This window comes from Lonchura striata, chromosome Z (assembly GCF_050655825.1).
Source record: "Lonchura striata isolate lonStrDom1 chromosome Z, ASM5065582v1, whole genome shotgun sequence".
NCBI lineage: Eukaryota > Metazoa > Chordata > Aves > Passeriformes > Estrildidae > Lonchura > Lonchura striata.
The window spans coordinates 36,738,093-36,749,555 of NC_140740.1; the positions used below are offsets into that span (position 1 = coordinate 36,738,093).

Consider the following 11,463-nt stretch of genomic DNA (forward strand, 5'->3'; position numbering starts at 1 on the left):
TTGACTGCTCATTGGACACAAAGTAGAACACCAGAAAAGAAAAAAGACCTTAACCAAAAGTAAAAAGGTAAAAGTTTTTCATTCAAATGTAGTACCATCTCTCCCAGCACTTCAGATTTATAGATGCTATAGTGTATCAGACAATTCCAACCTCTGTGTTTTCTACCAACCATCAGCTTTAAGGATTTTGGCTGAATGCAGCTGTGATATCAAGCTACTAACTGTTAGAACTAGTTGCATAGACAAATCAGGATGGGATGCTCCAACAGTTATAGCCCAAAGGATATTTACTCCTCCTGTAAGTCTCAATATATGTAACTTCCTGTGGACAAGGATCACACAAGTGTGCAATGAAGGAATGCCCACAAGTCATAATGCAGGGGACACTAGTGAAATGTACTTTTTGTACCATCTCATGACAGGCCTCCCCTACATCTGGATTTTGTTCTCAAAACCAAACTCACAATAACCAGATCAGGTAAATGGTTAAATGAAATTTCTGCAGCTTGACTGAATAAAGGGATTATTTACTGCAATCCATGAGGAAGCAACAATTTGAGGAAATACTCTAATTTTTTCCTCTGGCTTTTGCCATTAATTTGAATTCTACTTAAACATTTTTTCCTCTCTGTAATCTGCAGGTTTGTTTTATAATTTATCTGTCAAGATATATATGAAGAATCCTTTATACAAGCTTCCACAGAATTTAATACTTTTGCAAAAAAACATCCCCTTAATTCAAGTGTCACAGGAGTTTAGTTAAGAATAATTACATATCCTATTAGGGAAGTCCAGGATCTCTCCTCTTTTAATGCTCCAACACCTGCACCTGTTGAAAAGGATGCCTGACATAGTTACCCGTTTCTAGCATTCTATGTTTATAGAGTCCTGTCTTGTCCTATTTTGACAGATTATTTTCATCATTTGTGTATTCATACTTTACTGGAAACTGCTATTAGAGCAAGATAATCCTGATGGTATTGTAGGTACCGTAGTTCTTGAGCACTTAACTATTATTTTTGAGAATTATTAAGTTTATAAAATAAACACCACAACCAGACATCACCACCCCCACTTTTCTACCAAGGAGGTATTGACTGCACTGTACCAAATTGTATTTCCATTTTGAGAACACACTTGAAGCTGCAGATTCATACACTTAACAAGCACTAGTGGCATTTATGATTAGACGGTTATGTTGACATTATATGAAAGTAATGGCTCTTTTCAGTAGCTGTATTTTCAAAAATACTTACAGAAAATGATGGAATTTCACTTTTCACATTAGTTTCAACTTGAACTGAAACAGACATTGGCTTTTAAAGCTTTAAGAAACCAATCTCAAACCTGAAGGTATAAGCCAGCCTTTAAATGACATAAAAAATAAGGAACATTACAGAACCAAGCTCTGCTTCTGTTCTTCAAAAAGATTTCTATCAACCAGCAAATTTTCTAGCAAATGTTTCTAGGTCTGAACAGTAATTAATTTCCTTCCAAACAGTAGATGATTAAGAAGGTACAGTAATAAAAAAAATAATTTCTTTGGGCTTTGAGAAGGCACAGTGTAGTGACCTAAAGGGCGCTTCACCAACAGTTTCACAAAGTCCCTGTTAAAAATTCACAGTTCAGACAATCACCTGATGTAACCTAAGTTTATTTAGTAGCTGCAGTTTCATGTGAAAACGTGAAATTCAAATCAGTATTCATGTGAGGGTGAACGAAGGCATTACAAATACAAATAGTGTTCTGCAATAAGTGTCCAAGGCAATTAATAGTTCAAAAGACCACCAGCTTCTACTGGGGCACTGACAAAAGCTCTCAAGCTTCCTCCACGCCTCTTCCTAACATGCACCAACTACTAAGCACTAGTCAGTCTCCATGGCTCTTGAAGCCTACATGACAGTCGCCCAGAGAAAAACAGTGATCCACAGCTCTAGAGGCACAGTTCAAAGCTGTGGGATGCCACGAGACCGAGTGTTTTGTTAAGCGCGTTTCTTTTCTCCCGAACACCCGTTTTGAGATTCCTCTCGTGCTCCACGCCTCATCTTCCCACATGAACCTGGGTATACATCTGGGAAAAGGATTAGCAAACCGGAACAACTCCACGCTTTCGGTGGAAAGGGCCTGTTTCGACTGAGGGAGCTGAGGCGAGTCCCTGCGCCGTACAGGGTCACAGCCGGGAGCAAAAATGGCATGACCCGCCCCTAGCCCGCAACGGAGGGGAAGGCCCGGAGCACCAGCAGGCACCGCCCCTTCCACCGGGGCCGCCTACACGGCTGGCACCAGGCTCTTCTTATCCAGCGGCTGCTCGTCCTCCTCCAGCAGCAGCTCTTCCAGTTCTCCTTCCTCGGCTCGCGAGGCCTCGGGCCCGCCGGCGGCCCGGCAGCGCCGCAGATGCCGCAAGGCCCGGCGGTGCTTCTCCTGCAGCCGCCCCAACTGGGTGCGCAGGGCCTCCGCCTCGTCGCCCGGGTCGGCGGGGGGCTTGTCGGGCCCAGGCCCCAGCAGGGCCTGTCGGAAGAGGCTGCGGTTCTCGCGGCGCAAGCGGCGATTCTCCAGCCGCAGCCGCGCGTTCTCCTGGCGCAGCCGCGCGTTGTGCCACTCGCGCTCCTCCCGCTGTCGCAGCGCCTCGCTGTGGCTGGCCGCCAAGTCCGCGTACCGCTCCGCCAGCTGCTGCGGCGAACCCCGCGACTCGCCCCGCCAGCCCTGCCGCCCGCCGCCCGCCTCGGTCGCCTCCCCTGCCCCGCCGCGCCCGCCGCTCCCGGCGGCAGCACCCCCGAGCACCGCCCGCCCCCCCGGCACCGCGCCGCTGCCCCAGCGCCCGCCCACGGCGCGCATGCGCCTCATCCGTGCCGCGCCCGCCGCCGCCGCCCGCAGCCGCCGTGAGCTGAGAAAGGGCTCCCGGTGTATGCAAATTGAGGCGGGGCCTGAGTCCCCAGGGCGGGGCCGGACGGGGCCGTATCACCGCGCGTCCCAGTTTGTGAGTGCGGGTGGCCGGCAGGGGAGGGATGGGTGTTGCGATTCCGCGCGCGCTCCAGCTCCGGAACTGCTGGCGGGCCCCGCCTAGAGTGGCCCTCAGATACCGACTGTGGCCAGGGTGCTGCTCCTGGCACTGCCGGCCGGTCAGTGCCGCGTTCGTCCTGTCCTTGAACGCTGCCAGGGCTGGAACAGCCACAGCTTTTCCAAGCAATCTGTGCCAGTGCCTCTCAGTAAAGAGTTTCTTGCTTAGGTCTGGGATAAACCTGCCCTCTTGAAGCTTAAGGCCATTTCCCCATGTCTTTGTGAGAAGCCCCCTCAACCTTTTTATAAAACCCCTTTGGAGGGTACTGTAAGGTACCTGGTTGCCTGGAGCTTTTTCTTCTCCAGGCTGAACAGCCAAACTCTCGCAAGAGTCTGGGAGAGGTGCTCCAGCCCTGGCAGTAACCTAGTGGCCCTCCTACTGTTCTTACATCAGCTCAAGGCCGTTCTTATGTTGGGGACCCCAGAGGTGAGCACAGCTGGACAGAAAGCTGTGGAGTACGACACAGCTGGGCTGCTGTGGAATACAACAGCCCAGGCTATTCCCTACCCAACAAGAACCCTCTCAGATCTGGTTGCAGAGTCCTCCAGGGTTCACATATGCCTTCTTACCATTACTTAGAGCCACTTCAATTCTCTTCATCTGTTGCCTATTACATAACCACACGTGTTGGTATCTGCAGTTAAGCAGTCATTTTGGGATTACCAGGATGATACACTACATATCACTCTAGGCTGCTCGTTCTCTTCAGGTTGTAAACTGTTTGTGATGAGAACCATGCTTATCTTTATGGTACAATGCTTGGTTAATTACCAATTGAGTTCCTGAGTATGGACCCTGAATTTGAAGTTGGAGAAACCATGTGTGACAGTAGTTGTAATAATTATTTTCATAATCTTTTCAGCTCTAAATGATAGCCGTTTATTTAAAACACTTAGACACAGCAAAGCACTGCAGAACAGAAATAATCTTAGTTTTACTGTATTTTTTCTGTGATTGCTAATCAACAGAAATGAACAAGCATTAACTGCACTAAGCCATTTTCTAAGGCAAGATTGACTATGGTATTATGGAAGTTCTGCATGATATGTGACTGATCCAGTTTTGCATTGAAAGAAACGTGTTAATACCTGTTTATGACTCAGTACTTAATGTTGCTGCTTTGTAAATTTAGTAATATACTCACTGATAAAACTTCAGTTTGAACTATAAGCTGAATCCAAAATAGCACTGAAACTCTTCCATGTGTGTGGAAGTGGACTGGGGCTATGCACTCCAGAAAAATAGTAGAGATGATAACAGAACTAGAGCTTTTGATGACCAGTAAATTACATTACAGTCTTTGTTAACAGCACCTTCGCTTTGATGTTGTATCATGGGCCTCAATTTTGTTTATTCATCTGTTTTAGTTTTTTCATGTGCTGTTATGTTATGCTGAAAAATACATGCATATATGCCTGCATAAGAATTGATAGTCTATATTCTTATAAAAATTAGATGGTATCAGAAGACTATTTACTGAGTTTCAGATTCCTTGGACAATGTTTAAACACTAGTTCAATATTTGTAGGTTAGAGGCAATGTCAGAAAGTCACTTGGATTGACAAAATATGATAAATCAACATAGAAAAACTTTCATTGTGAGATAGGATCACACTAGAAAGCAAGAAATGGGAAAGTGCAAAGCAGAGAAGTTGTGACTAGTTGTACACTTTTCAGTGATTATTTGCTCACTGAATGCCTGTGAAGGACAAAATATTTTAAACAGCAATACAATAATGGTATTATTCTATTCCTTTTCATTAAAGATCTGTGTTTACTTAATGGTGTCAAGTCTCTGTAGAAAAGAGAAGTGACAGTGCTTGTGGACTATCACCTGGCATTAATTTTGAACCCTATCCAACCTGCACAGGAAAATAACTCTAGAAAAACGCCTCACAAGGAAAATAATAACTCTTTGTGCCTGTCATTCCCTTACAACTGAATCCATACTTTTGAAGTAGAGAGAATTCAAACAACAGTGCTGCTTGTGTAAATAGGGGGAATATTCTCTTTTGGCTTTAGAAGATATACCAAAAGGCCCAAATTGAGTTTAGTTAAATTTTATTTGGTGCTCTTTTTTTTCCTTTCAAGTTACAGAGTAATAGAATGGTTTGGGTTGGGAAGGATCTTTAAAGGCCATCTAGTCCAAATCCCTGCAATATGAAGGGACAACTTCTTCCATGTTAGACTGCTCATAGCCTGGCCCAACCTACCCTTGAATGATTCCAGTTGTGAGGCATTCACCAGCTCTCCAGATAACCTGTTTCAGTGTGTCACCACTATTACTGTAAAAAAATTATTTCCTGTACATAGTCTGAACCCACCCTCTTAAAACAATTGCCCTTTGTCCTATCACTATAGACCCTACTAAAAATCACAGAATCACATAATAATGAGGTTGGAAGAGACCTTTAAGATCATCAAGTCCTATGCCCTAACACCTCAACTAGACTATAGCACCAAGTGCCACATCCAGTCTTTTTTTAAACACATCCAGAGATGGTGATTCTACCACCTCTCTGAGAAGAAAATTCCAGTACTTTATTATTCTTTTGATGAAATTTTTTTTCTTAATATCCAACCTGTACCTTCCCTGATGTAGCTTGAGATTGTGTCCTCTTGTTCTGTCAGTTGCAACCCCCACCTGTCTACAACCTCTCTTCAGGACGCTGTAGAGAGCAATAAGGTCACCTCTAAGCCTCCTCTTCTCCAGGCTAAACAACCCCAGCCCCTTCAAACATTCCTCACAGGGCTTGTGTTCCAAGCCCCTTAATCAGCCTTGTTGCCCTCCTCTGGATGTGCTCAAGCATCTCAATGTCCTTCCTGAACTAAGGGGCCCAGAACTGGACACAGTACTCAAGATGTGGTCTCACCAGTGCTGAGTACAGAGAAAGAATGACCTCCCTGATTCTGCTGGTCACACAGTTCCTAATGCAGGCCAGGATGCCATTTGCCTTCTTGGCCACCAGGGCACATTGTTGGCTCATATTCAACCAGCTGTCAACCAGCACCCCCAGATCCCTTTCCACCTGAACACTGTCCAGCCACACTGTCCCCAGTTTGTAATGTTGTGGGGGATTTTTGTGGCCAAAATGTAGAACTTGGCACTTAGAGATTTTTTAAACTTGATGCTGTTGGACTCTGCCCATCCATCCAACTGATCTAAGTCTCTCTGCAGAGCCCTCCTTCCTTCCAATAGATCAACACAAGCTCCCAGTTTAGTGTCGTCTGCAAATTTACTAATGAAGGACTCAATGCCCTCATCCATGTAGTCTATAAAAATATTAAATAAAACTGGTCCCAATACAGATCCCTGAGGGACACCACTGGTAACTGTCTCCAGCTGGATGCAGCAGTGTTCACCACCACTCTCTGGGCCTGGCCATCCAGCCAGTTCCTAGCTCAGTGAAGACTGCTCCTGTCCAAGCCATGGGCTTCAACTTCTCCAGGAGTTGTGAGAGACAGTATCAAAGGCCTTGCTGAAGTCGAAATAGACAACATCCACAGTCTTTCCTGCATACACCAGATGAGTCACCTGGTCATAGAAGGAGACCACGTTGGTCCGACATTACCTGCCCTTCATAAACTCATGCTGACTGGGTCTGATACCCTGACCATCTCTAAGTGTTGTGTAATAGCACTCAGTATGAATTGTTCCATTATCTTACATGGTACTGAGGTCAGGCTAACTGGCCTGTAATTACCAGGATCCTCTTCCTACTGTTTTTATAAACAGGCGTCACATTGGCCAGTTTCTAATCATCTGGAACCTCACCAGTGAGCCATGACTCTTGATAAATGATGGAGAGTGGCTTCACAAGCTCATCTGCCAGCTCCCTCATCACCCTAGGGTGGATCCCATCTGGTTCCATTGATTTATAAATATCCAAGTGTCCCAGCAGTTCTCTGACGACCTTTTCTTCGATAACAAGAGGACCATTCTGCTCCCTGGCACCACCTACCAACCCCTGAGGACAGTTGTCTTGAGGACAAGCTGTCTTACCACTAAAGACTGAGGCAAAGAGGCATTAAGCATTTCTGCCTTTTCCTCATCTTTAGTTACTAGGTTGCCTGCCTCATCCAGTAAGGAACAGAGGTCAGTTATACCTTTCCTTTTATCATTAAAATATTTGTAAAATCTTTTTTTATTATTTTTAACAGAAGTTGCCAGGTTAAGTTCAAACTGAGCTTTGGCCTCCCTAGTTTTTTTCTACATGCCGTACCAGCTCCCTTAAATACTTCCTGAGAAATCTGTCCCTCCTTAAAAAGATGGTACATCTTTTTTTTATTTCTAAGTTCCTTCAAAACCTCGTTGCTCATCCAGACTGGATATTTGCCTCATCAACTCATCTTTCGGCACACAGGGACAGTCTACTTTTGTGCCCTCAAGATCTCTGCTTTGAAGCACACCCATCTCTCCTGGACTCCTTTGTTTTCAAGGGCTGTTTCCCAAGGGCCATTTCCCAAGGGCCTCTCTGAATAAGTCCCTTAAATAGGCCGAAGCCTGCCCTCTGGAAGTCAAATGTAGAGATCTTATTTCTATTCCTCCTTGTTTCACCAATTATCAGGAATTCTATAATTTCATGATCACTGTGCCCCAAGCGGTCTCCAACCTCCACATCACCCACCAGTCCATCTCTATTTGTCAACAACAAGTCTAACATAGTCCCTCCCCTGGTGGGCTTGCCCACCAGTTGTGACAAAAAATTATCCTCCACACACTCTAAAAACTTTCTAGATTGCTGTTTTTCTGCTGTATTAAGTGCCCAGAAGATGTCTAGTAGGTTGAAGTCACCTACAAGAAACAAGGGCTGATGATCCTGAAACATTGTTCAGTTGCTTATAGAATAAGTTGTCCACCTCTTCATCCTGGTTGGGTGAACGATAGCAGACTCCCAGTAGGATTTCAGCCTTGTTGACTTTCCCTTTTATTCTTACCCACAGGGACTCTATTGTCATTAGTTTCAATACCTATGACATCCAAAACCCCCCTAATATAAAGGGCCCCTCCACCTCTTCTCCCTTTTCTGAAGAGCTTGTAGCCATCCAGTGCAGTGCTCCAACTATATGAGTCATCCCACCACATTTCTGTGATGGTGACTACATCATAGTTCTGCTGTTGCACCATGGCCTCCAGCTCTTCCTGTTTGTTACCCAGACTGCGTGCATTGGTATACATGCACCTCAGATGGGCTACTGATTTCTCCCCTAACACAGTTTTACCATCCTTGGACCTACTTCCAATCAGCCCAGATGCATCCCCTTCCCCCTTCAAACCTATTTTAAAGCCCTCTCAACAAGGTCTGCCAGTTCATGAGCTAAAAACCTCCTGCCCTTAGAGATGTATCCTGTCTGATTCCAGTAGAGCAGGTGCTGTAAAGGTTGCCCCATTATAAAAGAATCTGAAATTTTGCCAATGACACCAACCCTTGAGCCACTTGTTAATGATGTGAGATCTTCTATTTCTTTTCATTTTTTTTTCTGCCACCAAAGGGACTGAGCAGAACACTACCTGTGCACCTGTCCTATCAACCACTTGACCCAGTGCCCTAAACTTTTTAACCACCTTGACTCTCCACTTTTCAATCTCATCACTGCCAGCCTGGAGTATCAGCAGTGGGTAATAATCAGAGGAATGAATCAGCCTAGGAAGTCTCTCAGTGATATTTCCTACCTGGGCCCCAGGGAGGCAGCAGACTTCCCTGTGGGATGGGTCTGGTCTACATACAGGGCCCTCCATCCCCCTCAGAAGGAAATCACCCACTACAATAACCCTTCTTTTCTTCTTGATGTTAGAAGTGGTAATCAGTTTTTTAGACGAGTCATAATTGGGAGGCTCACTGGGCAGATAATATTCTTCTAAATCATCTGGCTGGCTCTCTAGATCCAGGGCCTCATACCTATTCTGAAGTGGCACCTGCCTAGGGGATGTGGGACAGGAGGGATTTTTGTTATTACCTACCCGAGCAGGGACACATTTCCACTCCCCTTCATCTACTAGGTGCCCCTCTATTGCCTGAGAGTGAGAGGCATATGAGTCCTCTGACTCTTGGCGAGCCTCCCTTAAAGATACAAGGGCTGAACTCAATTAGTCTATTTCCCTTTCACTATCCCTGATACTCTTTAATCTTTCAACTTCCTCCCCAAGCTTGGCCACCAATGAAAGGAGGTCTTTCACTTGTTCACACCGTATGCAGGCCTCCTCCACAACACCCTCTGAAACTGTGGATAACCTCAAACACTCCAGGCATGAATGGGTCTGTACAGACACATCCTTTTTGGAGGGCACCACTTGGTCACATACACTTGTACCAACCACAGATTTTGACTGGGTTAAAACCATTGCTAGGAGAAAGCCCAAAATCAAGTAACCAATAAAAACACCTCACCTAACTAGCAAGAACCTGCAATCCTGCCTGGTTGACCTGCCTGCATGAACTGCTGCACAAACTGCTGTGACCCTGTTTGCCCACTCAAAAGTCTTCTTTTCCAGGCTGAACAACTTCACCTCTCTCATCCTTTCCTCACAGGACATGTGATTCAGCCCTCTGGTTATTGTTGTGGTCCTCCTCTGGGTCCACACCAAAGGACCATTTGTCTTGTGCTGAGGACAACAGAGCTGTACCTGAGGTGGGACCCCAGATGCAGTACCTGAGGTGGGGTCTCACCAGAGGGGCAGAACCATCTCCCTTGGCCTACTGACCACATTTCTTTTGAAACAGCCCAGGGTATGTTTGGCTTTCTAGGTTGCAAGAAGACATTGCTGGGTGATGTCTAATTTTCTGCTCATCAGTATCCCCAAGCCCTTCTTGGCAGGACTGCTCTTAATCCCTTCATCCCCTGTCCTGTATTGATGCTGAGGGTTACGCTGACTCGAGTTGCTCAGACCTTGACAATTGGCCTTGTTGAACCTTATGACACTGTGAACTCACTCCTTCAGCTTATGCAGGTCCCCCTGGATGGTATCCTGATCCCATCCCTTGTGTGTGTCAAACACACTCCTTGGCGCTTGGCGTCATCTGCAAATTTGACAGTGCACTCAATCCCACTGCCCATGTCAGTGATGAAGACTTCAAATAATACTGGCACCAATACAGACCTTTGAGAGACACCACTCATCATGGGTTTCCATCCAGACACTGAGCTGCTGAACACTACTTTCTGAATTCAGCCATTCAGCCATTCAGGCAACTCGTTACTCACCAGATAGTCCACTCATAAAATCTTCTCTCCAACTTAGACAGATGATATAGAGCAATGTGTCAAACAGTTCACAGAAGTCCAGATAAATTACATCTGTAGCACTTCCCTTGTCCACTGATGGAATAATTTCATCATAAAAAGGCCACTTAGTTGGTCAAGCAGTGCTTGCCCTTGGTACAACCATGTCTCGAATAACGTTCCTATTATAGTTCAATAGCTCAGTAGTCCCCAGGTTCATCTTTTCTATGAATGGCAGCTCCCTGGAATGCCACCCCAGACTCTGAGAAATAGAACAAATGGTAAGGGAATATCCCATCAAATCTCTCTTCTGCTTCTTACATTACCCTGAAGTGTGTGTAAATATACTTCATATAGGTTTTCCTGAAATGAAGTAGATAGTTTTGCTCTGATGCAGCCAGTTCAATATGGCTTTCAGGCTTGAACTTAATTCAAAGTTGAAATGCCACAAAGCCCTCAGGATTATAACATAGATGTTTTTTGTAGTCCTGATGATAAAGGAATTGCACATGTGTACATGTGAAGCAGTGTCATTTAAGGGAGAACAATCAACAAATTTAAAAATACAATATAGGAAGTTTTAGCTTTTGAACTGAGGTTTTAAGTGCCTTCAAAATAGCACAGTTCAGTGATGTCACCTTTTCAGTTGCAAGGTCCAATTGCACTCATTTAATGTGTTTATTTAGTTGTCAATATTTGTCAAAATCAAACTTTCTATCTCTCAGGCTCTGCACCTTCCAAGCAGAACTAAGTACTTGTGGAGTTGCATTATTTGTATGTTTTATTATCCCTGTATTATGTATTGGTTTATTCCTTTGTACCCCCGTGTGCAACTTGGTTTATCCCCAGTTTTCCCGCCTTGTCCTCCCTTCCCGCCTTCCCAGTATCTATCCATCACCCTGAAAGAGGCATTTTACCCCCCCCCGGGTGCCTTGTCTGTCACTCGGTGCCCCTTCCCATCCATCCAGAAGCTTCTACTCAGGGCACCGGGTGATTGGGCGAGGACCTGGGGCTCCCCCCATATCTTTCCCCCATTGGACTCCATCATATCCCCCCATCCCGGAGCCACCCCCTATCCCTATCCCCATTGGTCGTTGGATACCCCTCCCTTACAGTTTATAAGCCAGTGCAAGCACCTTGTGCTTGTTCCTGTTGGCTGGCACCGTTCTAGGATATTTGGCCCC

The 11,463-nt window shown here is 45.5% G+C and overlaps 1 protein-coding gene across 1 annotated transcript; it reads right to left on the bottom strand.

The window, feature by feature from the left end:
- Positions 1-1,636: 1,636 nt before the first annotated feature.
- Positions 1,637-2,887, bottom strand: TUSC1 (tumor suppressor candidate 1). Its single transcript, XM_021535940.3, has one exon. The coding sequence runs from the start codon at positions 2,842-2,844 to the stop codon at positions 2,269-2,271; it is 576 nt and encodes a 191-aa protein (XP_021391615.3). The 5' UTR covers positions 2,845-2,887; the 3' UTR covers positions 1,637-2,268.
- Positions 2,888-11,463: the final 8,576 nt, after the last annotated feature.